At 37.1% G+C, this 26,037-nt stretch overlaps 3 protein-coding genes across 4 annotated transcripts; 2 read left to right on the forward strand and 1 right to left on the reverse strand.

Annotated features, from left to right (window-relative positions):
* The first annotated feature begins 650 nt into the window (after positions 1-650).
* Positions 651-6,377, forward strand: LOC118344665 (pathogenesis-related thaumatin-like protein 3.5). The gene is made up of 2 exons (XM_035685769.1): positions 651-738; positions 5,447-6,377. Exons 1-2 carry the CDS (start codon positions 651-653, stop codon positions 6,091-6,093), a joined length of 735 nt encoding a protein of 244 aa, XP_035541662.1. The 3' UTR covers positions 6,094-6,377.
* A 447-nt stretch (positions 6,378-6,824) lies between these two features.
* Positions 6,825-24,390, reverse strand: LOC108991685 (leishmanolysin-like peptidase). Of its 2 annotated transcripts, XM_018966020.2 has the most exons (17): positions 23,914-24,388; positions 22,718-23,077; positions 22,469-22,609; positions 22,138-22,270; positions 21,920-22,033; positions 21,753-21,826; positions 21,485-21,559; positions 20,758-20,850; positions 19,722-19,782; positions 19,107-19,439; positions 18,429-18,555; positions 18,210-18,309; positions 16,193-16,262; positions 15,916-16,068; positions 15,693-15,788; positions 14,551-14,870; positions 13,151-13,722 (listed from the first exon to the last, which is right to left on the reverse strand). In XM_018966020.2, the coding sequence occupies exons 1-17, from the start codon at positions 23,992-23,994 to the stop codon at positions 13,471-13,473; spliced, it is 2,583 nt and encodes an 860-aa protein (XP_018821565.1). In that variant the 5' UTR covers positions 23,995-24,388; the 3' UTR covers positions 13,151-13,470. The 2 variants fall into 2 exon arrangements, with proteins under 2 accessions (XP_018821566.1, XP_018821565.1); XM_018966021.2 differs by lacking the exons at positions 13,151-13,722; positions 14,551-14,870 and adding an exon at positions 6,825-7,042 and having other exon boundaries at positions 23,914-24,390.
* Positions 11,101-12,405, forward strand: LOC108991686 (pathogenesis-related protein 5-like). The gene is made up of 2 exons (XM_018966022.2): positions 11,101-11,237; positions 11,667-12,405. Exons 1-2 carry the CDS (start codon positions 11,126-11,128, stop codon positions 12,341-12,343), a joined length of 789 nt encoding a protein of 262 aa, XP_018821567.1. The 5' UTR covers positions 11,101-11,125; the 3' UTR covers positions 12,344-12,405.
* Positions 24,391-26,037: the final 1,647 nt, after the last annotated feature.

Consider the following 26,037-nt stretch of genomic DNA (forward strand, 5'->3'; position numbering starts at 1 on the left):
ACATTAAAAAAAAAATTTTTATTTATATATATTAAATAAATATATTGGATATAAATATACACAATATATAAAAGACTTAAAATTATATTCAAGTCATTGGATTGCTTTGGCCTCCTATATAAAGATTGGCCTAGGAGGCCAAAGCAATCCAAAATCTAACTCTAATGAGTTTAAATTTTTTTTATATTTATAAATTTTAATTTATTATTTAAATTATATTATAATTTTGGTCTAAAAAAATATTTTTAGACCAAAAAATTTTTTTTTTTAATATAATGCGGGGGGCGGGGCGGATGGGGCTTTTTCCCCCGCCCCCCGGCACCGGGGCGGGGGACCCCGCCCCCGCCTCCCGGGGGCGGGGTGCGGGGGAAAAACCCCCATCACCCGCATGGTGCGGGGCGGGGGGCGGGGAGGGGGTGCCCCCGCCCCGCACCATGCGGGTAGCACCCCTAGCGCAAAGGGTGCTCGAAATTGCCTGAATTTAGCTTTTTCGTTAGTTTAATCTTTAGAATTCATTTTCTTCATCTTCTCTCTCCTCTCTGTCTTCCTCTGGTGACCATCGCGAGGTGGAAGACGACTGCTGGGTGTTTCCACAAACAGATTCTAGCCCATTCAGAGTTCCATATCCAAGCCCCCAAGTCGTATATGGTATGTTTTTTGAGAAACGCTTTGCAACGGCCCTGCTGCTGTTGGGCGAAAAACAGCCTACCAATGGGCTGACTACACGTAAGATGAAAGGTCTGTAGCATGATAGAAGGGAAATCAATTAATTACGTCCTGTTACTACACGTAACACAATTTATCGCTGGGAGACACACTGCACCGAATACGTTCCCCTTCCAAAAGAATCTGATCTTCCCTCCCAGATCTTCCCTCTAAAACTAGCCCCCTGTTAATTTGTAAGGGCAGCTCCATTGTCAAGGCAGCTAGCCCTTTCTTAATCATGTCAATGGAGTTTTCAACTCATAAGCACATAAAAGCTTTTCCCTTTTTAAGTACCAACAGACCCAATACCCAAAACTCGTATTTTCAAATGCCAAACCGAAGGAGACCCAGACCCACAAGCCCCAAAATCAAGCACCGACTCGGAAATTGACCTCGCCCAATACCTCCAACATCGATTCCACCATAGGCTTCTTTAAAGGCAACAAAATAAAGAGAACTCCAAAAAAAAATCAATTAACCGATCACTAATTGGACCAACTCTTCCAATTCAACCCCAACCGATTCCAATCCCATCCTTCTTCATTCACAAAAACCTGATGCACCGAAACCGAAATACTGAAACCTGATGCCCGGGATGGGAGGGGAAGTTTGGGTAAGGGATGAGATCTAGTGTAGGCAAGAATATAGTTAATCACATATCATGCTGACGTGGCAAAATGAGATTGGAGGGCTGGTTATGGCTTGTCTCCAGACCGGCTGGTCTCCAGATTTTCCCATGTATTTTTACGTGGCCCATCTTGTTCAGACTGTATAAATCCGGTTTGCTTTTTCCCGGTTCAATGGTTTTCTTTTCGGTTTTTACTGGGTTTCATAGTCATACCCGTCAATGTCATGCCACTTCTCGTTAGGTTCGCTGCTTTTTCATCCGGTTCATGTATTATTCTTCCCGGTCCAGTTGTTTATATTTCGGTTCAGTACAATGTCTGACCGGCTCAGTTACTTTCTTTTCGGTTTAGGACATATTCTACCGGTTCAGCATATATCTTGGCCGCCTTTCCCAACAAAATGTTGGTATTTTCGGGTGTTTTTCGGTCTTTTCTTTACATTTCCCAGTATTTTTACGGTGGTTCTCACACCAATCAATTTGATGTTTTCACTCTCTTGGGATAACTCATTTGTGTATTGGTTATTCCATTTCTCTATATCTTTTCCTCTATTATATTCCGTCTATGTTTGGACGTTGAGTTGTGTTGAGTTGATTTGATTTGAATTGAATTTTTTATGAATAGTAGTAAATTAAAATGGTAGAGTGAGTTTTGTGGGATCTATCTAAGATGACTTTAAATGTGTTTAGATGTTAATAAGAAATTAAAAATGGTTATGGGTTCCACGTATAAAGAAGTGTTAAATTGAAAAAGGTTGTAAATCCCACATGTAAAGAGAATTTAAGTTGAGATGAGTTTAGTAATTTAAGAGTTGAATGTTTAGATATTAGACTAAACTCAAAATTAAACTGAACTGAATTGAACTCAAATAAGTTTAACAATCAAATGATACCTGAAATTTGGATACCCTGTAGTTTGGGTACTCTATTCCCTTGAAATTTTCTGGTTTCATGGGTTTCTCAAGTTCCTCTGGGATTCTCAAATCTGGGCTATCCAATAAAAAAAAATTGACTAATATGGGCTGTCTTCAAACAAAGTTATACAAGACCTGCTGGTGTAAAGAGAGAGATTGTTTGGAGTATTTGATTTAATGAGTGAAGATTATAGACATACTAGGAAAGATGTTGGCATGTGTAACAAGCAATGTGAGAAAATATAATTTTTATTAATAAGAGAGCACTGGATTACAATGAGTAGTCTGTTTTTTAATTTTTTTACTTATGCAGAGCTGTTGCACCTACAATTGTTACATTGTTTTCCACACTTAGGCTGACAGTTATACATATTTATACTTGGAGAGAGAGTTCTAGATACATCTGCTCAACGTTGAGAATATCCATAGCCCTATCTTAGAAAACTAGGAATTCTATCGATGAATTTCAATTGAATTTTTCCTTGATGAACCAAATATGTGATGCTTGATCTCAATGTGTTGTTCTTTTGTGAAAATCGAGATTTTTAATCATTACAATTGCTGACATGTTGTCACAACAAACTACCGTAGGTTCTTCAATTTTTTTGCTTCAAATCTGAAACTATTCTTCTTTTTGTGGATTTGGATAGCCGGCTCAAACTAAAATATCTATATGGAATTGTACTACCGTATAGTAAGTAGTCTTGGCTATCCAAACACATATCTCATCTCTTAAATTTTGAAAATATTCACTTAAATAAACAGTATAAAACTGTGAAAACTGACGTGAACAGTACCAAAACTGACGTAAACAGCACATGAACAGCGCACAGTGGGACCCACCCCTTGTCAAATCCTAAAAAGTCAAAACTATCTCATCTCATTTTTATTCAAAAAATCTCATTATTATTTGAAGCAGCTCATCTCATCTCATCTCATCTCATCTGTCTATCCAAACCCACCCTAGCCATAAAGCTTCACATGCGAAATTTGTTGCTGCAATGTATTCGGCTTCTGTTGAAGACAAAGGCAATTGTCTTTTGCTTCTTTGAACTCCAAGCAATAACTTTTGAACCCAAACAAGAAATGTAGCCTACTGTGCTTTTTCAAATTTCAAGTAATCCTATCCAAACATTGTCAGTAAAACCAACGAGTTCGTTGTCAATTTTCTTCTTGTACATTATGCCAATTTTCTTAGTGATTTGCAAGTAGCGAAGGATTCTTTTTGCTGCTGCATAATGAAATTTACTGGGCTAATTCATAAACCTCGATATAAGACTGGCAGAATGAACAATATCCAGCCATGTATTTGTGAGATAAATCTAGGAACCAACAAGACTTCTAAATGCCTTAGCATCTGCCTTCTCTGCTTCATCATTTTGTTGTAATTTTTCATTAGGTAACATAGGTCTAGATACTGGCTTACAACCTGTCATGTGAATTTTTTTCTACAAGTCTTCATTGTACTTTTCTTGGTAAATAAAAACTCAACTTTTGTTTGTCTTACTTGAATACCAAGAAAGTATGTCAGCAATCCCAATCAGTCGTATCATATTCTTTCATCATCGCTATTTTAAAATCCTCAACCATCTTCATACTTGTGCCCATATAGATGAAATCATCAACATATAAGCAAACAACCAGAAGATCTCCAATGCCTTCATGCTTAACATACAAGGATGGCTCACTTTTGCTTTTTTGAATTTCTTTTCAACGAAAATAGCTATCAATCTTGCTATTCCATGCTCTCTAGGAGCTTGTTTTAGTCCATATAATGCCTTTCGAAGTCAGTAAACTTTGTATTCTTCACCTTTTCTCACTGAGCCCTTTTGTTCTACATGTGCTCCATAAAAAAATCTGAATTCATCACCACATGGTTGCTGCAACCATTATCCCGAAACCATGTGTTTTGTGTTTCTAGTTCAGCATTCATGCAAAAGTAAAATAGCTGGTCCTCTTGATTGTCTTTCACAAAATTTACATCACTTTTTTCTTGTTTATCAGGGTACCAGCAATCTCTTTTAGAATGATTAGGAATTTTGCACTTAGTGCATCTAAAACGACAATCTTTAAATCTGTGACCAGACTTTTTGCAAATGAGACAATGATTACTGGAGGTACCCGATTTTTGCATGTATTTTTCTCCATTTCTTCCTCTTCCTCGATTTTGCCCATCTTTGAAGCTGTTATGGCTTTTTATATATTGATCTTTCTTTTGGCTGTTGCCCCTCTCTTTTTCCTCATTTGCTGAAATCCTTCCGTGAGACATGAAGTTTTGATTGAAATGATTGCTCCAAAGGCTAACTTGAAAATCTGCTCATTATTCATTCATGTGCTTCAATAGATCCATCAACTCCAATATGGTGAGTTTTGATAAATCTTTTGATTCCTTGGCAGCTACTCTACTATATGATCACACTTTTGAGGCAAGCTTTTTCAACCATCTCTTTTCTTCAATGGTATCACCATAGCTTCTTATCTGATTTATATTTCAGCAACTCTTGAATGGAAATCTTTGACAAATTCACTTTCTTTCATTCCCAAATTGTCAAAGTGTCTCCATAAGTTTTGAAGCTTAAAGAAGATGACCTTGGTTGAGCCTTGAAACTGTTTTGTACAATTTTCCATGCATCCTTTGCTTTCTTTACACAGAATATTCTATGATAAATAGACTTACTTGCTTACCCCTTGATTTATAATCCTTAAGGCAGTAGCACTTGGCTTCATATTCTCCTGTCTAAGATCTTGGGAGATGAATATTGTCATCATTTGAGAGCTCCTGCAGTCGTATGTTCTCCATTGTGTCTCCACAATTTTCTACCAAGAGCATTGCAGGAGTGCTTCTAACTTGAGGAAAAAGTATTCAGGCGTGGGATAAGCCTACCCTTATACCAAAATTTGTTGGCATGTGCAACCAGCAATGTGAGAAAATGGAATTTTTATTGATAAGAGAGCAAACGGATTACAATGAGTACTCTGTTTTTCACTAATGCAGAGCTGCTGCACCTGCAATTGTTTCTTCACACATACATAGACTGACATTTGTACATATTTATACCTAGAGTAAATAATTCTAAATACATCGAGTAACGTTGGGAATATCAATAGCCCTAATTTCTTTTATTTAGAAATTTCTGTGCAAAAATTACAAACTAACTTTCGATTCAGAAGTTTTACTCGTTTGTTTATTGTCATATTGCAGGTTCAGCAGCCATTCTTTCCTTCCTGAATGAATGTAGCTACACAGTGTGGCCCGCAACTTTCTCCGGAAATGATGGTCCCGCCCTCGGGGATGGCAGTTTTTCCTTGGCTCCGGGACAATCGATCCAGCTCATTGTCGATCCCGGTTGGTCCGGCAGGGTCTGGGCCCGAACTGGCTGCAACTTTGACTCCTCGGGCAACGGTAAATGCCTCACTGGTGATTGTGGCTCGCTTAATTGCATCGGAGACGGCCAGCCACCTTTTACGTTAGCCCGGTTCATCATCTCATTGGGAACCACCGACAATACCTTCTACGATATCAGCCTGGTCGAAGGCTACAACGTCGGCATGCGCATCGATGCCACCGGCGGAACAACTGACTGCCAGCACGCGGGCTGCATCGCCGACTTGAACTGTCCCCCGGAGTTGCGGGTGGTTGATTTTTTTGGCTCGGTAGTCGCGTGCAAGAGCGAGTGCGGGGCGTTCAATGAGGCCCAGTGTTGTTGCGCCGACGACTACTCGACGCCACAAACTTGCTCGCGGACTCAGTACGCGGAGATGTTCAAAGCGTGTCCGAATGATGTTTCAAGCCGTTTCACTTGCTCTGGGTCGAATTTCTTGATCACGTTTTGTCCAGAAGAGTTATGATCATTATCGACGGATTATACGCACGTACTTCTTCGTGAATGGTTTTGTTATTAGGTTTGGTATAATGTGACAATGTGTGATGTCTTTTCTTTTCTTTTTTTTTCCTTGGTTTTCAGAGTTATGGAAGGTGTGGGAAATACATATATGTATTTCTTGAAAGAAAAATGCTCAATGCAGTCGTCTCGTGTAAACGGTGAGTAAACGGCTGCTAATATAGAACAAAATAAAACGCACCGTTTCAAAAAATAGAACGCACCGTTTCAACTACTAAAGGCTTCCCTCTCCTTGGTCACCCTTCTTCTTTCTTTCTTTTTCTTTTTCTTTTTCATTGTTGTTTGGAGCAGCTTTTAATTTTGCTTCCGTTTTGTGAATTGCAAAAAAAGAAAATAGTTTTTTTCCCCGTGATATGCTTTAGTTTGTAGCAATTCTTGGTTCTCCGTCTGTTTTCATAAAAATTGAGAAAGAAGACGAAAGAAAGAATTTTATTGCATTTTTTAGACAAGCTTGCGCTTTTTGTTTAGTTCCCAGGAAATTAAGAAAAAAAAGATGATGAACAATAGACGGGATGAAATGTGAGGCACAGTTTGAAATGCTTAGTGAAAAAAGAATTGTATCAAGACAGGAAACTTACCCAACATGCAAGGCGCTTAGCTGCTGCATCACAGTAGCTACTGCCGAAGAAATTAAATAACTTCCTGCCACCACCTGGGAACAAATGGTGGTAGTTGGGCATGACAACTACTTCTTCTAGTTGCTGCAGTATGCTTGGTTCACTGGGTGCACAGTGTTGCCCAGCTAGATCACTTTCCAGCACATTTTTGCGAACTAGAAGTAGAGGTGAGCATAGAGCTGTTCTGGCATGTGTAGCCCGCATAGTCTGTACAACGGAATTCACATACTCCATTATCACAGACTCCTCCATGAAGACTACATTGTTCATTGCAAACGGCTGCATATCATACAAAAGAACATAGCTAACAGATTAAAACACTAACCAAAATAATAAGTTAAACTAATTTCATCATGCGCATGGAAGGAACAAACAAGGACTAATATCTTGTGAAGATGTTCCTGGAAAGGCAGGTCTAACCCCCTTCTCCCGGCATGTGTTGAAGGCCAATTCAAAGCTCATACATGGGAGGTTGGACAGAGTAGGAGGGGGTTTCAACCAATTGTCTGTGTATATCTACACATGAACGTATCAGTACAAAGCTGGCAGGGATTTTTTTAACACTTGCTCCTCTCCCTGCGCTTCATCCCTCATTTGTTTATTCATATGAAAATTGCAGCGATTGCACTTGGCTGACTATGTCTATTCTAACAATATAGCTTCCAGGTCAAAAGACACACCAAGAGCTTAGATATATTTAAATTATGAACTTAAGAAAAGGGCTTTTTCACTAATGTGAACTAATCATTCTTCACATTGAAGCCATTCTCCAAAAAGAACAACATCAAAAATCAATTGGGCATAGTGAGTCTCGCTTCATCTGCAATTAATGCAGGAAAACAAGACCACAATAGTAACACACTTTTTATTTTTTTTGGTCTCACAAGTCCTCAATATGTATGTATATCATCACCCTTGTATTTCCCTTCCCCCATAAAACAGTACAGTTTGAGTAAGACTACTTTTTTTTCCCCGTTCTCTTTATTTGTTTCGGCATAAGTTGCTTCTTGTGTGCCCCTCTATTTCCTTGAGTTTCAAGTTTCTCTATTTATCATCAGAAAGCCCATTTTCAGGGTGAACGGGCCAAACTCTGGATTTTTGGGCTTCAATGGTTTCCCTTCCTTGGGCTTCTAGTGGGCTCACATTCACCCTACAAAAAAAGGAGATAACTTCTGGATTTTTGGTACTGGTTGTTCACTTGGTGCATCTCTTTTACGGCGTGGTTTCGACACTTTGTTACTTCCCAGCTTCAACCTATAGAGTGGTATCCACGTGCTGTCTATCTCTCTTCAAATTGTAAAAAATAATCTAGATAAAAAACTGTATAAGACCTCGTATTAAAGTTCCTTGAATAGCTGTAAATTAGTCTAAAATATTGTTATGACTTTAGTTATATAGCTTTGGTTTTGATTTTGGGATTTCCAATTCTTTGGACATTCGATTGTTTAATTTTTCCTGCTTTTGTTTGTTAGTTTAGGCTGTGTTCGTTTCAATTGAAAAAGATCTCTGACATATCTTTTCCATCTGTGTGTTTGGTCGGGGCAGAAAGTTTCAGTAAAAAGGAAAATATTAGCTTTGGTCTACGGCCCAAACTCAAAATATAGCTGCAATGTGTATCCATTTAGTTAGTGAAAGTATTTTATCTCATCTCATCGTAATAATAGTAAGGTCCAATATTAAAAACTTGGTGTTTTACATATGGATTTCGGCTTACTCCCTTTAAAAAATATTAAGATATACTATTAAAAACTTATTTTTTTACATGTGAGTTTCTAGATTTATGCACTATTTTTACATGTGATTTTGCTGTATTTAACATAAATCACAAAGCAACACCATGGTTTCATAATTTTTGTATTTTTTTTTTAAGCTTTGTCGATTTTTTTTTTTTTTTAACATCATCTTGGATTTTTTAAGAATTTAATTATTAGTTTAATTAATTGCCAAAGATATGAGCCACAAATTAAGCCCAACTATAATATTCTAAAGATGTCTTGCATGTGGGTGATCGTGCATGTTAATATCACATTGAATCATAAGTTTGAAAATTTGTAGTAAACAACAAATTAGATGGGCACGGGTCAAAAAAAGCTCTCACCATATAGAATAAAATGTCAAAATCCAACCACATGTAATCCAATAAAACTTGATAAAAGTGCAAGGAAATTATATTCTCCACTCTTTTCCCGTACGGTACCTCCCACCCTCTTTTATTTTAAAGTAAAAGAAAAGCGGATAAGGATATGATACATAATAGGTAGGAAACAAACAATAAAGAAGGTGTGTAAAGAAGACTTTTTAAGTTGTATGTGATAGGACTAATTCATGTGCTGTATCTTGTAGAGATAAGGTAATTTTGACTGTCAACCCATGCATTATCTCAAACACGTTGGGTAGGTCACATTGAAGGTGTCGAAGTTATAAGAGCTCAAGCTCCAAAAATTAGACGAAAGTACTAGTGAAGATCTTAAAACAATTATTGAAAAAATTAGTAAATCTTACTCTTTTTTTAAATAAATGTACAGTGCTTACATATCTCATAACTGTATCTAACATTACTCTTTATAAGTGTACCCAACTGGATACATGTTCTATGGTGTTATAGTGTATTTTGAATGCAAAACAGTAACAGTGTGTGAGGTGTTCAACTGCCATATTGTGAGTTGGGCTGTGAAGATCCTAAAACAATTATTGAAAAACATAGCAGAAACATCATGTCTACTACGAATTATTGTCGTTTAAATCTAGCCCATGAATTCTTGGCCGCATACGCCAATTTTTCAAGGGTTCAAGAGGAAAATTTAACATGAAAGGAAAGATGTGTCGTCGCTCATGATTGTGTCACTCACTAATGTATTGACTAGTCACAACATAATTGCTTTACAGTACATTACGGTTTCTGAGTGGAGAGATCAGTTGGCATTGGGACGTGGGTTTCTAGGTTCTTTTGTTTCTTGCCTCAAAATAAAGTCCCACATGCAATGCACCACACTCAAATTTGGTACCTTTAACATCTTTCTCTCTCACAGAAACGGCAGAAATTTCAGGGCTGTTGGTTGGTTTCGGTTACTGGGTTGCTGTCTGGTTTTTTGTTTTGTTGCACATCAGCACGTTCATGCAGTGCGTTTTTCAAGCGTACGAGTAAGCTGGAACCTTTCGTCTAGAACGTTACTTTTTTTAAAGGCCACAGAAGTCAAATTTATTAGGTCATAAAATAAATGTTGAGAAAAACAGTCAATGGGGAAAAAGCAAAGCGTAGACCAAGGTGAGCGTAGACCAAGCTGCTGAGAGCCTTCTAAATAGCGGTGGTGGTGGTGGTGGTATAATAATAATCCAAGGCACGAGCAGAGTAAGCAGCTCTTTGTAAAAGGAAGCCTTTGATCTTTGTATTAAGCCTCTGTTTTTGTACTTCTAATTAACAATAGCATGAAAAACAGAGTTACATTAAACAGCCATGGCACTCTGTTTACATTTGGACAGAGTTATCCTTTATCATGTAGTTCTTTACCGCCCATGTTCTTGTTTTCCCACCATCTCATGACAACTAGTTGGCAGCTCATGAATGGCAATAGCTATGACTCAACCTTCTAGAGCTCTTTTATATCCTTAAACATTTTTAAAAAATTCACAACATTATTAAAAAAACATATCTTTAATCACTAAATATGTGAAAAAAAAAAAAAAAAAGGTGTTGGGACCTAACTCTCGATATATCATGTTCCTTAACTTTTTTATGAAAAGTTAAAAAAATTGTGAATTTCATTAATAATTAATTTGAGATGAGTTGAGTTTGATTCAACAAATAAACACAAACTTAGTGTGTGAAAATATTAGCTTTCATCTACACTCTAATTCAAAATATACCTACTGCATGAGTAATATTAAATATAATTTTATAGCATATACGTCTCGTATTTTTTTTAAAAAATAATAGAACTCGTTATTAAAATTTAGATTTTTTTATGTAGATTTTAAATCTACTATATTTTTTAAAAAGAAAAGTGTGTATATTACATATTCTAAAATTGTATTTAGGATTTTCCTATTTTTTTCACGCTTTTTTTTCAACGTGGGACAAAGACTCTCTACAATCTCTATTGCACGCCGCAAATTGTGTACGAAGCAAGAAAAACAAAAAACAAAAAAGGAAAAAAAAGACAGAAAGGAAGATAATGCGCACCCCACGTATTTCAACGTTGTCGCGCCGGCTCTTGTGCCGACACCGGAAGGAAAAGTCACGTCTAGGGGTGTAAGTCACGTCTAGGGGTGTGACAGATAAAAATCAAGGAGTAAAGAGAGGAGAGAGAGAGAGAGAGAGAGAGGGAGAAGGGGGGTGGGTGGCCGAGCCATTATAAGTAATACATGAACCACGTCCAAGAAATGTACACCATCTTTCTTGATCTCTCACAGAAACAAACAATGGGAGCAGGAATTAAAGGGGTGTCTCTCCTTTTCCTTTCGACTATATTCTCAGGTAAAAACTTCCTTAAAGTAATAGAGTTTGTTGATTACTAGAAGTTTTCTGGCAGATTGTTAACTACCTTATTTGTATATATACAAGATTAATATGCACTGCAATAACATCATTCTCTTCATCTTCTCTGATCTCCTCTCTCCCCCAACCCTTCGAAAACCCTTGTTTTATAACTTTGAAAAGCTGGTTCTTTGTTTTATTTCATGAGTGAAGATTTTGACGTACTTGGAACAAGCAAGGTGAGAAAATATAATTTTTATTGATAAGGGAGGAATGGATTACATGAGTCCTCTCTCTATCTCTCTGTTTTTTTTTTTTTTTTTTCTTAACTAGACTTCTTTTGTCAAGAGATTTCTATGCAAAAATTACAAATTAACTTTCGACCAAGGATTGAGAAGTTTTGCTCGTTTCTGTATTGTAAAATTGCAGCTACTATGGCTTTAGCAGTCACTTTCTCCTTCGATAATCAATGTATCGACACAGTGTGGATCGCAATTATCTCCTCCAATGGTCCCACCCTCGGGGGCGGTGGTTTTCCCTTGGCACCGGGAAAATTGGTCATCCACAATGCCTACCCCGGCTGGTCTGGCAGGGTCTGGGCCCGAACTGGGTGCAACTTCGACTCCTCGGACAACGGTAACTGCTCCACCGGTGATTGTGGCTCGCTGAATTGCAGCGGAGTTGGCCAGCCACCTTTCACGTCAGCCGAGTTTATCACCGCATCAGAACCCACCGAAAATAACGTCTACATTGTCTACTTGACCGACGGCTACAACGTCGGCATGCGCATCAATGTCACCGGCGGAACAATTGACTGCCCGTACGCGGGCTGCATCGCCGACTTGAATGGCAGCTGCCCGTCGGAGTTGAAGGTGGTTAACAATGTTTCTGGCTCAGTGGTCGCATGCAAGAGCGCGTGCAAGGCATTCAAAACGGCCGAGTTTTGTTGTGCCGACGACCACTCGACGCCACAAACTTGCACGCGGACTCAGTACTCAGAGATGTTCAAGAAAGCATGTCCGAACGCGTATAGCTACCCTTACGATGATGTTTCAAGCCGTTTCGCTTGCCCTGGATCGAATATCTTGATCACGATTTGCCCATAAGAGTTGTGATCCTTATTGACAGATTATTGGGATGCAAGTGCTTCTTCGTTTATGATTTTGTTATTGGGTTTGGTATAATTGGATGGAACATTAATTTATTATAAGAATATGGTGATGTCTTTTTTTTTTTTTTTTTTCTTGGTTTTCAAGAGTATTTCCCCCACCTTCAATACTAGTAAGATTCTGTTATCGGATGTATTTTTTTGAGTAATGCTATACACTATACTCACATCCTATTTTGATCATATTAAATAATATGTGACACATTTATCAAGATTAGATGATAAATAAACATACAATAAATAATCATTTAATAATGATAAATATATCACATTACATTTAGTGGAATGAAAGTGAGATGATAATATAATTAGTGTATAGAATTTTCAATTTCCGCCACCTTCCCTCTTTTAATTTCTTGAACACATACATTTTCTCATTTGATAGGCCTTATACCCTCTGTTTGTTAACAAAGCTATCTATTAAATAAACTCGTATAAGATAAGCTGTAAACAAGTTTGTATAAAATTTGCCTACACTAATTAGCTCCCTCAAACACATTATTTATGGCATATATATAGCTCACCAGATATGGCATACGTAGTAGCTATGATGAATACATATGTGATGTGTATGAATGGTTAAACAAGATCTGTGCTAGTTATGATGAATGCTAATTCCGGCAGCTGTTTTGGCCCAGACCGAACCCAAACCGATTGTTAGTCAGATTCTTGCGCAACATTCAACCATTACCAGAGGTGAAACGCTGTAAAAAGGGGAACAAAACGGAATGAATACGAACCACGATGAAAAAAATGAAGCTTTTCTTTACTTCTTCTAAGGCCTTCGGCCGAAGCTCTGTTCACTCAACATTTTTTTTTCCTGGACTCTCTACGAGCGGCTTTCAGATTACAAAGCTCTGAAAACCTAGGCTCAGTAACCTTTAACTACCCACCCAACTTTCTTAATATTTTTGGGCTATGTGAAAGGAAACCCTACATCTAAGGCTGGTGCATTACATGCCATTTTCCCTATAATAAACCCCCCATACAATTACAAGCCAATCTGGATAAAACAACAAACACAACGAAAAAGATTAAGCCCCCCCAAAAAATAAAATACTAAAGCTACCTACTTTTTACAGACATTCCTTTCCAGGAACTATTGCTGAGATAGAAAATACTCAGCATCCGATCAAGTAATGAGAGTTTCATTTCACTGGACCCTGTGCACTGCCCCTCAGTTTCCCCATCACTGCTGAAGAGGGTCTGGTCTGAGCAGTCAAGTGAAGCTCCACAAGCTAAATTATACGACTGACATGCTGAATGGCAGACCCGAAGCCTGTTGTCTCCATCCTTGTCGCACTTCTGGATTGAGATCTGGTGATTCAGGCCAATCTTGTTTAGTCAAACAGATACCAAAACCAATTTTGTATTCAAATGACCCAAAAACTAGTATATTTGACACCATATCAAGTCTTAATGGCAAGTAAATGGTGCCACATGGGGGGGAACAGAAATATCTCATATAAATCATTTATTAATTTACAAACCATGAAAACCCGAACCCTTTGAAACAAGCCACTAGTCAATCATGGTGCAATTCTACATTACATTGCATATTACAGAAGCATCTACAGAGCAGATGTGTTGAGGGTTCCTGCGGGCAGAGCTAAATATAAAGGTGACAGGATCCTTTATGTTGAAATCTGAGATATATTCTCAAAAGAAGGGGAAAAAACCTGAGATACTCAGCCGAATTCTGTTTCTCAAGAAGACAATGAAATGCTGATAACTTGATAAGCATGTGAGTGAAGGATTTGCAAATCAAAGACTAGATAGGATCTCAACCTGACAACTACCTTCATATATTTGTAAGAATAGCTCCTCTCTGGTTTATTTAATGGGTTGTTTTTGTTTAGTGAAAGTATTTGTGTTTGCTTGAGCTGTGAAGTTCTTCCATTTACCAACCAATTTAGAACCTAATAGATCTACACAGAAAGCAGTTCACTCTTAATTGTGATCCTTTGAATTGTTCTCCCGAGTGACAGGTCTTGTCATGTGCATATGCTATAAACTTCTTTCATACCAAGAAAAACCTCTGGCAATATGCATACACACACACACACACAGAGGGCAGAAAGAACAATGTGAGGCACAGTTGAAATGCTTAGTGAAAAAGGAATTGTATTAAGACAGGCAACTTACCCAACATGCAAGGCGCTTAGCTGCTGCATCACAGTAGCTACTGCTGAAGAAATTAAATAACTTCCTGGCACCACCTGGGAACAAACGATGGTAGTTGGGCATGACAACTACTTCTTCTAGTTGCTGCAGTATGCTTGGTTCACTGGGTGCACAATGTTGCCCAGCTAGATCACTTTCCAGCACATTTTTGCAAACTAGAAGACTAGAGGTGAGCATGGAGCTGTTCTGGCATGTGTAGCCTGCATAGTCTGAACAACGGAATTCACATACTCCATTATCACAGACTCCTCCATGAAGACTACATTGTTCATTGCAAATGGCTGCATATCATACAAAAGAACAAGCTAACAGATTAAAACACTAACCACAATAATCTGTCAAACTAATTTCATCATGCGCATGCAAGGATCAAACAAGGACTAATATCTTGAGTAGATATTCCCGGAAAGGCAGGTCTAACCCCCTTCTCCCGGCATGTGTTGAAGGCCAATTCGAAGCTCATACACAGGAGGTCGGACAGAGTAGGAGGGGGTTTCAACCAATTGTCTGTGTATATCTACACATGAACATATTAGTACAAAGCTGGCAGGGATTTTTTTAACACATTTACTCCTCTTCCTGCACTTCATCCCTCATTTGTTTATTCATATGAAAATTGCAGCGATTGCACTTGGCTGACTATGCCTATTCTAGCTTCCAGGTCAAAAGACACACCAAGAGCTTAGATATATTTAAATTATGAACTTAAAAGAAGGGTTTTTTTCACTAATGTGAACTAATCATTCTTCGCTTTGAAGCCATTCTCCAAAATGAACAATATCAAAAATCAATTGGGCATAGTGGGTCTCACTTCATCTGCAATGCAGGAAAACACGACCACAAGAGTAACACGTTTTTTTATTTTTTTGGTCTCACAAGTCCTCAATATGTATATCATCACCCTTGTATTTCCCTTCCCCATAAAAACAGTACAGTTTGAGTAAGACTATTTTTTTTATCAGTAAGGGAACTTCAATCGTGATGAGCTTGAAAGCCACCAAAAAGTAGGTTTTCTGAAGTTTCATTATAATTAAACAAAGAACCAGCCAACTAAAAAAAACATAGGAAAAATGAAAAAGAAAAAGAAAAGGATATTCCTTTACCTGTGGAGCAGTCAACACCAGTGTAGTCATTTTCACATTCACAAATCCCATTAGAGAGGCATTGGCCATGTCCATTACAATTGCCGGGGCAGGAGCCTGCAAAAAATATCAATTTAGAACTGACGCCAAATCAAAAGAAATATCAGAAAATTGAAATTCCACAAGCAAGCTTGTATTTTGTGTATTGACTATGAAATAGGAAAAGAGGGAAACAAAAGCTCACGTTTACTACAGTCATGACCATGAAATCCTAGAAAGCAACGGCACCTTCCATCAACACAGTCTCCATTGAAATGACAAGAATCAGGACAATGACCTGATCCAAGAACCGGGCCTGTGCTACAGAGCTCATGGTATTCAGGGCATATCAATTCACCTACAGACAAAGATCGGGCATATCAATTCACCCACAAACAAGCATTAAAATCTATACAAAGAAAAAGGTGTGAACAAATAAATTTTACAACATAAACCATCAGTGCACAAAATGGGATAAATACCATTAAAGCCGGGGTACTGAATTGGCCCACCACCTTCAGGACATACTTTCCACATACCATCAACAGCAACCTGAAAAGTATAGTAATGAGTTACATTGGGCTAACAAGGGGATGAGCTTAAACTTTAAAAAATATTATCCATTGCCCTCTTTTTTTTGTTTTTTTTTAGATGGGTATGGGTGTGTGATAACGAAGGTGAGGTGTAGATTTAACACAGAAAATGATAAACGTTATCCATTGCCCTCCTACTGTAGTAAAACAGGCATAGCTCCTATTTTATATTTAACTTTTTTTTAACAGGTCAGCATAGCTGGGGCCTGCCACCATGATGCCGAAATGTTTATGGATTTTTATTGAATTATTGTTTAAAGCATCAACAAACAGTAAGTTGTCACCCTTCATTAACTCTGGATACCCATGCTTATGTCCAGCTCTACAGTCTTTACATGGATGCCATTTTTCATAAGACATCACATTGTAAATGTATAAATGATCAAAGGAAACTTCAATTTTGTAGTCACAGACGTGAGCTAGCAGATATATATATGTGTGTGTGTGTGTGTGTGTGTGTGTGTGTTAGGAATCACCATAAGTGAGTTCTACACTCTGTTAGGAATCACCATAAGTGAGTTCTGCACAAAGCTACCTAATTTTTCTTGGGTGGGCAGTGGGGATGATAAACATGCTCTCAAACCACAGGTAGGTTATTTAAGACAATCAGTCAACATTATATACTGCTGCAAGTGAAAGCAAATATCAATCACAAATCCACCAACTTAGATACACGGTGCACTAGTATGGATCAGATCAAGCTCACTAGAGTTGAGAACCCAATTAAACATATTTTAGAGAATGGACTACTTGCATTGAACCAAGGACATAAGAATTCTACACAACATGTAATCACCGTCTAGCCACCTGTTCTTGTTGATTATTTTTCTTTTTTTGACAAGTTATTCTTGTTTGTGATTTTCTAATATTTCTTATACCAAACATTGTAACATGTAGTTTGAGTCAAAGGAAAGTACCTTTTATATTTCATTTGACTTTTAAAAAGCAATTGGGAGAAAAGAGGGAAAGAAGGCTTAAAAAGAGAACTCCACCAGAATGAGGTTATGGGAGCAATAGAATGCTGTGGAAACCTTCGGGGAGTAAAAAAATTCTGTTAAATCTTTCTATAAGGTGCTGAAAAATTATCAGCCCATTGCGTTTCCATGGAAGGGTATTTGGAGTGTTTCTATGCCTCCCAAAGTTGCATTTTTTACTTGGACAGCAGCTTTAGGAAAGATTTTGACGGCTGACAATTTAAGAAAACGGGGGATAATCGTAATGGAGTGGTGTTATATGTGTAAGAACAATGGTGAATCGATTGACCACCTTTTTGTACATTGCGAGGTGGCAAGGGAGTTATGGAATGGCATATTTAGTAGAGCCAGGTTGACCTAGGTTGTGCCCAAGAGTGGTGGAGCTCCTAGCATGTTGGAATAGGCATCATCATAGCCCTCAACTGGCTGCGACGTGGAGGATGGTTCCTTTGTGCTTGTTGTGGTGTATATGGACAGAAAGAAATGAGAGATGCTTCAACAACAAGGAGAGAGCTGTGGGGGAATTATGGAATTTTTTTGTACTTTCCTTGGCTAAATGGCTTTCTGCTATAGTTTTAAAGGGAGGGAATGTTCATGAGTTTTTGCTATCTTTTCAGCTTTCTAGAATGTAACTAGGAGTCTCTTTTGTATACTTCCTGTGTACATGGGTTTTGCCTAGTTTTGTTCAATTAATGAAATTTCTTACTTATAAAAATGAACCATAGGCTTTTTGCTTCTTTTGATATAAAAAAGCAACATAGTGCTCAGTAGCTCCCGCTTAAAATTATTCAGAATTAGATGCTCATGCTATTTCTCCTGTTCTACTTTCTTTCCTTCTTTCTTTTTTTTTAACTTACTTTCTAATTATTTGGACCTAGTTAGCGAGCAATTCATTAATGTGAACCAAAAAGTATTGAAGCTCCAAGTCATACCTCAAGAGAGTTATTAATGCACCTGTGTTGATAACAACCATTTCCTTGGGTTATAGAACCGCGTACAAAGCCCGTACGTACTAATGATGAGGACATACACCTTTATTTCAAAAAGAGAAACATAATAAGCAATATTGAATTTTTTGTCTTTTTAACTACATCCCATAGAACAACAGACATGCCATACAGCTATTTGAGAAAGTGCCAAACAAATCTGACCTAGAGCTACTGCCTCGCACTTCACCCAACATTCTGTCTGGTGCTCGAGCACTGTTCGTGTCTGTACATGATCCATCAGAATAAGCTACAAAGTACGTACAATAATCAGCCAATGAGGACTGCCCTCCTGCAAATGGCAATAACGTTAGTAACTTAGTAAACTGAACCTCACAGTAAGGACCAAGATCAAATAATTGGAAACTTGATACTGAAGTACATAAAATGGTGATATCCATATTAATCAGCAAATTGCCAAATAAAGGCATTAACTTAATTTATTTGAGTATTGGAGCAGAGATCGAGATACTATTTGATTATAACAAACAGAGGATTTTGACACAGGCACAAGACAATCCAAATTATGACCATCGTCTGATTAAGGGATCCCAATCCCAGTGCAAATATTTGGCGGCTACTAAAACTTTAGTGGTTAACACAGATGGTGTAGAATGTGATGCAACGGGTTAACAGAGACCATTATGATACTTTTAGTTGACAACTGATATTCTTTTGTTTGAAATTAATTATATAGTTGCTCTTGGTCATCTCCAGTCTTTATTTTCTTCTCTTGTTTGCTAGTACAGTTGGTTATTGCATGCTTAAATCAAACCCTAGACAGTGGTTAAAGAGCATCAATTATCACTAGATATGAAGATTAATAACAAATAAAGAACAAACCTTTGTTAGCCAGTTGAAAATAACGTGCCCACTGAGGGAGGTCTCCACTGTAACTTACAATTGGGCAGTAACCCTCAGCCTCCCTGTTATATGTACAGCCAGACGACTGGGTCGTGTTACAATGGTATGCCCCCTTCCAGAGATTGCAAGACAAGGTAACAAATTCAGTTCCTTGGTTATAACCCCAGTCCAGATGGTCTGCCATAGTGTAATTAGCCTGGTACCACCCACTATCTTCTAGTAAAGCAAGCGTCATTTTTGAAACTACTGATCTTGTATCGACTGACCCCGTCATAATTTCATTCATCAGAAGCCTTTTTTCCCAATGAGATCCTGCAAGAAATTTAGACGTACATTGAGCATTATGCTGATGAATTCCAACACAACTATAGATTGAATGTCGTCTGTCATAAAGTAATAGATGCTACACCCCTAATTATTCACCAAGTAATTAAATTCTCAAGCCCATCTTCAAATAATCCAACCAAACGCTGGCCTCCAGAAATACCACTAACTTGGACGCCATTAAAATTTTCAGCTACCAAATCAAAAAAAGGGATTCGCCTCTGCAAGGTTCTGGAACAAAACCAAAACGATAATAATCAAAATAGAAACCTGATGTGCCACGTCCTCCTCCATCTTCTAGCTCTAACCCAGTAAAGTTATCAGAGAAAGCCTGCCAGAGAAACATTTATAGCCAAAAAATGCAAAATAAGCTCTCGTGAGATGATGCAGATTTATAAAAAACAAAGAGGCGCTCCAAACCGGACGCGGTGAGTATATGGAATTTATACCCCCCAATGGGAACATGTATGCAGCCTAATATAGTCACAATAGAATCGATTACATCAAAACAAATACAGTGGCAACTCTCTTTCCCGTAGTCGCTCTCTCTCTCTCTCTCTCTCTCTCTCTCTCTCTCTCTCTCTCTCTCTCAGTCGCTCTCCCTCTCTGTCCTTCTCCTTGGTTTCTTTAAAACTGCATTTGCACTAAAACTAAGTTACGGGGCCGTTCTCATATCTCAGACTCACAGTTCTCCAGGCATCATTGCTCCTAAAATACTGGGTTTCTGTCTCCTAAAATCAATCTGGTGGTTCCTTGGCAACTGGTTCTCTTGAAAACCCACCCAAAACAGCAGGTTCCCACAACTGATTCACAGTCTAAGAGCATGGGAATGGGAAAGCCATGTGCACATATCTGAGCTCACCACATGGCACTTCCCTCCAATTCCTATTCAACAAATTAAATAAGGGACAAAAGAAAATGAAAACATGCAGAACAGCCTGTTAAAGGGGCAAAAAAAAAGAAAACTCTGTCACGGGCTTGAGGGGAGAGACTCTGTCGCCAGGATTAAGATGAGAGAGAGAGAGCGACTGAGGGGGGAGAAATGGATATCTAAGTGGGGAGAGAGAGAAAGAGAGAGAGAGAGAGACGGCCTTTAGGAGAAAGAAAGAGAGAACAACTGAGGGGGAGAGCGCTTTGCAACGGGAGTATTATTTCCTCAAATCGGTTCTATTGTGAATAACTTAGAGCGCTTACGTGTCGGCTTCCAATTGGAGGGTGTAAAAGCAAACTTCTCACTACATCCGGTTTGAAGGTTTTCTCAAAAACAAATCCTTTTACAGCATCAAGGTTAAACATTGACAATCACCCCATAATGATATCGGGAGTGCATGACAACATGTGGAAGCACCACACGTGTCACTATCCGACCAAGCTTTTCATCCATAACTTGCTTCGTGACCTGCAAATAGAGACAACAGGTAACAATAAGGTACCAAAATGTGTGCCTCTGAACCTCCAATCTATGAAATTTAACCTTTTTATAGCACATTATTAACGAGAAGATAAAGGAAACAAACTAATAAGCACTTAATTATTTCAGACAAACACATAAGCAAGTCTTGTGCCTTCCAAATCAGAAGTTCATATCTTATTGTTTCTGAAAGTACCTTCTAGTCAAAATGTAAGAAACTTATATTTATTAGAAATTAGAGCTATTAGCATATCATATCAAAATCTATTCTCGAAATTTAGGTCAAACTTCATCATACATATTCCACAAAGCTGCATTTGCGTGGCAGCTGCAAAATTATAGTAATTGACCATATGAAGGAAAAAATGTGTGAAGAGAGTAAGGACCTGCAAAATCAAGTTATATTAGGAAAGAGCTCCTCAAGTCTGGCAAACCCATTGCATTGAGCTTACTGACACAGCAAATGAAGATACAATTTTTTTAAAAATCTTCCAAACTACAATTGATGACATCAAATCCCTGGACATAGGTGATACTTGCTGCAATTTGCTCTTAAATATCTGGTTAATCTTCCAGTCATTATCTTAAGATAGGATCTAAAATAATATGGAGTACTGTTTACCTGACTACGCCGTCTTTTCCTCTCATCTCGAAAATGCGAAAAGGCATGGGGATCAAAACCGAGAACATGCATGACCTGGAAAAATATAAAATTTACTGCTCAGCATACAAAAGTACTTATGCGCACACACAAACATGCATATATCCCTTTTTTTTTTATAAGTAAACAACACACCCCAACACACACAACAACAAACTGACCTTATGCATTAGAGCAGCTGAAATAAGACAACACACACGCTAGCACGCACACATAACAACTAACTGACCTCATGTATGAGAGTAGCTGAAAGTAAGGTCTCTGCTTCAGCTGTCAAATGGCGTGGAGCAACATTCACATGCCCTACAAAAGACCATTGATACTGATTTCAGATTTCTACCGCTTGCAAAGATACAAAAATGCTCCAGACCAAAAGATGTGCCATGAATAACTTACCAGCAATTGCACGGCCCCATTGATCACGTTCACATGCCACTGCCCATGCAAGAGTGTTGCCAGTGGTAGGTCTTGTTGTAACCAAAAGAACCAAGTCAGCATCAGCTACACCATCTGGAGAAAACAGTCGAAGGATCAGTGTATTAGTTATTTAAACAGAAGAACCAGTGTAACTAGGATGTTGTAAGCTCCAAGGCACTCATTTGTTGTCAAGGTACCTTCAACATATTCACGTGGGAGCTGTACCCCTCCATCTTGTCCACATGCAGAATATCCACTTAACCTCAGGTTTCCTTTCACAGGCTCAACAGACAGGGCTCTCCTGAACCAGTCTGCTGTTTGACCCAAAGCCTGCATTAAGTTGCTTCCAAAGAATAAGTTTCCCTACTTAATAAGAAACTCTCTGAAAGAGTAATCTAAATTACAATGCTAACGGGGATAAAGCAGTAACAAATGACAGCAAGCAATACAAAAAAGCAAAACAGAAATTTATCCAAATCCTCACAAGTTTGCAAAATAAGAGAGAATATGCAGAAAACAAAACCAAACCTTGTGAAGGCGAGCCCTTTTTTCCTCCCCAGAGATATCATCCAACGTGCAGTTATACCAGCAGTCACCAAAAATTGGAGGATCACCATGAGGATTGCAAGAAGGAGAGTCAGGAAGAGAGGTCACAGGAGGCTCACCAACCTGGTCGAAGAAACAAGATGATGAAACACTAATACAGAAAGCAAGCCAACATAAGGATAACAGGCATAAGCCATGTATACAGCATGCTGATCTAACGTTAACGCCTACCTTTACAATGTCTCCAACCCGTCGACAATCTCTTTCAGGCGAGTGACCAACAGCATCATAATTTAGATATATTCTTATGGGTTGCTTAGCATCCTTTAGTTGCTCCAAGAAGTTGGAGACACCAAGCAATGCCCTACCTTTATGGTAAAGCAGTTTTGAGATATCAGACTCTTTATAATGTTGCGGGGTAACAGAATACACCTTGTGCCCAGTTCGCCTTCTTTGTTCAATTATCTGGTCATGGATGCAAGAGTGTGCAACAATGTTACTATCACCTTCCCGTCCTGGACCTTGCCATTGCAGTTGATGGCCTAGGGATTTTCCACTTGTAGCTCCCAACAGTACCAATATCAATATAATCTGAGGCAGAAACTAGAAAGTGAGCAAAATGTTCTTTCTGGGTTATCTGACACAATAGGTAAATATGGGTAAAATCAAAAGACCCGAATTGGGTTCATATATTAAGAATAAAAAAGAAATAAACATATCATATATAAATCGATTTATTTGCTAAGAAAGAGAAGCAGATCTAAGAAAACCAGGCCCACGGGAGCTACCAGCCTACCACCAAACTGAAGGAGAAACTAGTGAATCCAATGAGCAGTTTTTCTTTCTCTTTCTTTTGAGTTTTACTTTTATGTGGGGTTATACAGAGGAAAAAAAATTCTTTCATCCCTATTAAAATTGAGTTCTGCGATCGACGAAAGATAAACAGTAAGTAGCTCAGCTAAATTTCCATACGAGGCATATACTATAAAGCGAGAGAAACTAATGCGATTCTCTCACAAATTTGCCTCCCCAAGCACCAACGAATAGTTTCCATAAATATCCTAAAAAAATAAAGAAAAAAATAATTGGAAGAAAAGCATTAAACCATCTATGCTTAAGAAATTATTGAAGCATAAATTTACCAAGCAAGTTAATTTCCTAAAGGACTTGTCCTTCTCGAATTACACCGTCACCCCCCACTCGTTTGTTCCCGAGAAAACACAGAACAAAGTACAGATAACTCACAACCGCCTGTGGGTTACAGTGTCTCTTCCAAAACCCCAACTCTTATGTCCTCTTTTTCCATACTTTCTTAGCCACGAAACACAGCATCGAACAATTTGTGAGCAAACGAAACCATACAATCTCCCATTTATTAGAGCACCAAAAAAACAGAAAGAAAATGCAAAACTAAACTAAGGCCTCACCTCGAAAATAACGACGGCGAACCGAAGCTTAGAAAGAAATCTGGGTACTTTACACGGACTACAACGAACCATTAGCTCCATGAAATGAAAACAGAGAAAGCACCAACCAAGAGCTCCGATTCCATCAAATCTCTGGCGACATTCCGATAGGCTTTAAAACCCAGAAAAATCACTGGCTTGCCTGCATTTCCAATGCTCTTTGTGCACACAGACAAGAGAGGAAGGAAGACCCTTTTTGCGCCGTGCGGGTATAAGTGAGATCCTGATCTGAAAGCACCAAAAGAGATGATTCGGAGAGTGAAAGAGAGCGAGTCCTTCTGATCCCAAAGTGCTGATTCCGGAGAATTTGTTCCAAATCGAGTAGCTGACAATGGCTGGAGGAGTAAAATGGAAAATGCCGAAGAGATTGTCAGTGATTTGTACGTGTTTGCTTTCTGAGATGGGAGAAGATGAGCAAGGGGCCCGTCTGAGGGACTGAAGGAGACAAGAAACTAGTAGATACTAGATTGGGTGGAGGTGGGTAGCCACTATAATTTTTATTTATTTATTTATTAAAAAAATCTACGTAATTTCTTATTATTCATACAATATCTATATGTTATATTTTTTTAATTTTTATCAAATATTTAATATATAAATAAAAAATAAAAAAATAAATTCAATTTTTAAAAAAATAAATTCAAAAAAATTATAAAAAAATTAATTTAATTTAAAAAAATATTTAAAAATTAAAAAAATGTGATGATTTTGAGTTGAAAAGTTACATTATTACTTTTTCGTTTCTTTATTTTTTTATTTTATTTTAATATATCCTATAAATATTATTTGCAGTTATTACTTTTTCGTTTCTTTATTTATTTTATTTTATTTTAATATATCCTATATATATTATTTGCAGTTTTAAAATATATATATATGTGTATTTTTCTTAAATTAACTTCTTTTTAGTTATTAATTTTTCCTAATGTTTTGAAAAAAAAAAAGCATACAGAAATTACAAATTCTAAAAAGTTGTATAAATCATTATATATATATTTATATATATATATATATATAATTGTTGAAAAAATAAAAGATCACGAGGACAATAGGTAAATGAGTAAGGCTGTATTTAGATGTTGAGTTAAATTGAGTTGAGATGATAAAATATTATTATAATATTATTTTTTAATATTATTATATTTAAAAATTTAAAAATTTTGAATTATTTATTATATTTTATATTAAAATTTAAAAAAATTATAATAATCAGTTAAGATGGATTTAAAAAAAATACGAAGTCTAAATGACCATTGAGTTGATTGAATTAGAAGTGGTTGAAAATAAAGTAGCATTTCTCAATTAGAAATTAGACCTCCTAACATTCTTAGACACTTTTATCTTAAATAATTTTAATCTACCCATTCAATTCGAGTAATAAAATGAATGCTTAAAATCAAAAATAAAAATAAATCAATTACATTAATAAAATACCTAAAAAAACAACATAAAAATGATTACACAGCATAACTCTTTAAGATTAATTTAAAAAATATATATAGGGATAGAAAGTGAAAAAAAAAAAAAAAAAACTCTCAAACTGTTTGAAGACATATTTTAATCCAAACAGTCCGATATTTTAATACTTTTTCACCACTTCTTCCTATATAAAATACTTATATATTGTAAAGTAAAATTACCCATACAATTTTAGGATGAATTTCGCACACTTTTTTTTAATAAAAATAAATAAATATGAAAATTATATAAAAAAATATATATTTTAATAATAATTTCTTTCTTTTTTCAAAAAAGTTGCACATAGCTTACAAACAAACGTGTAATAGCATTACTCTATTGCAAATTACACACCGTTTAGATATAAAAATAGTTTAATCTTATTTTATTTTATTTTATTATTAAAATTTTTTCAAATTTTTACACAAAATATTATAAATAATTCAACTTTTTCAAATTTTAAAACAATAATAATATTAAAAAATAATATTCTAACAATATTTTTTTAACTTTTAATTTTTATCTAAAATTATTTCATTTCATATCATTATCCAAATTGACTCCGAAATGAACTCTATTGATAGTGTTTATCGGTTATCTATTTTGAGTAACACCACACTTACTGAA

This window comes from Juglans regia, chromosome 15 (genome assembly GCF_001411555.2).
Source record: "Juglans regia cultivar Chandler chromosome 15, Walnut 2.0, whole genome shotgun sequence".
Classification (NCBI taxonomy): domain Eukaryota; kingdom Viridiplantae; phylum Streptophyta; class Magnoliopsida; order Fagales; family Juglandaceae; genus Juglans; species Juglans regia.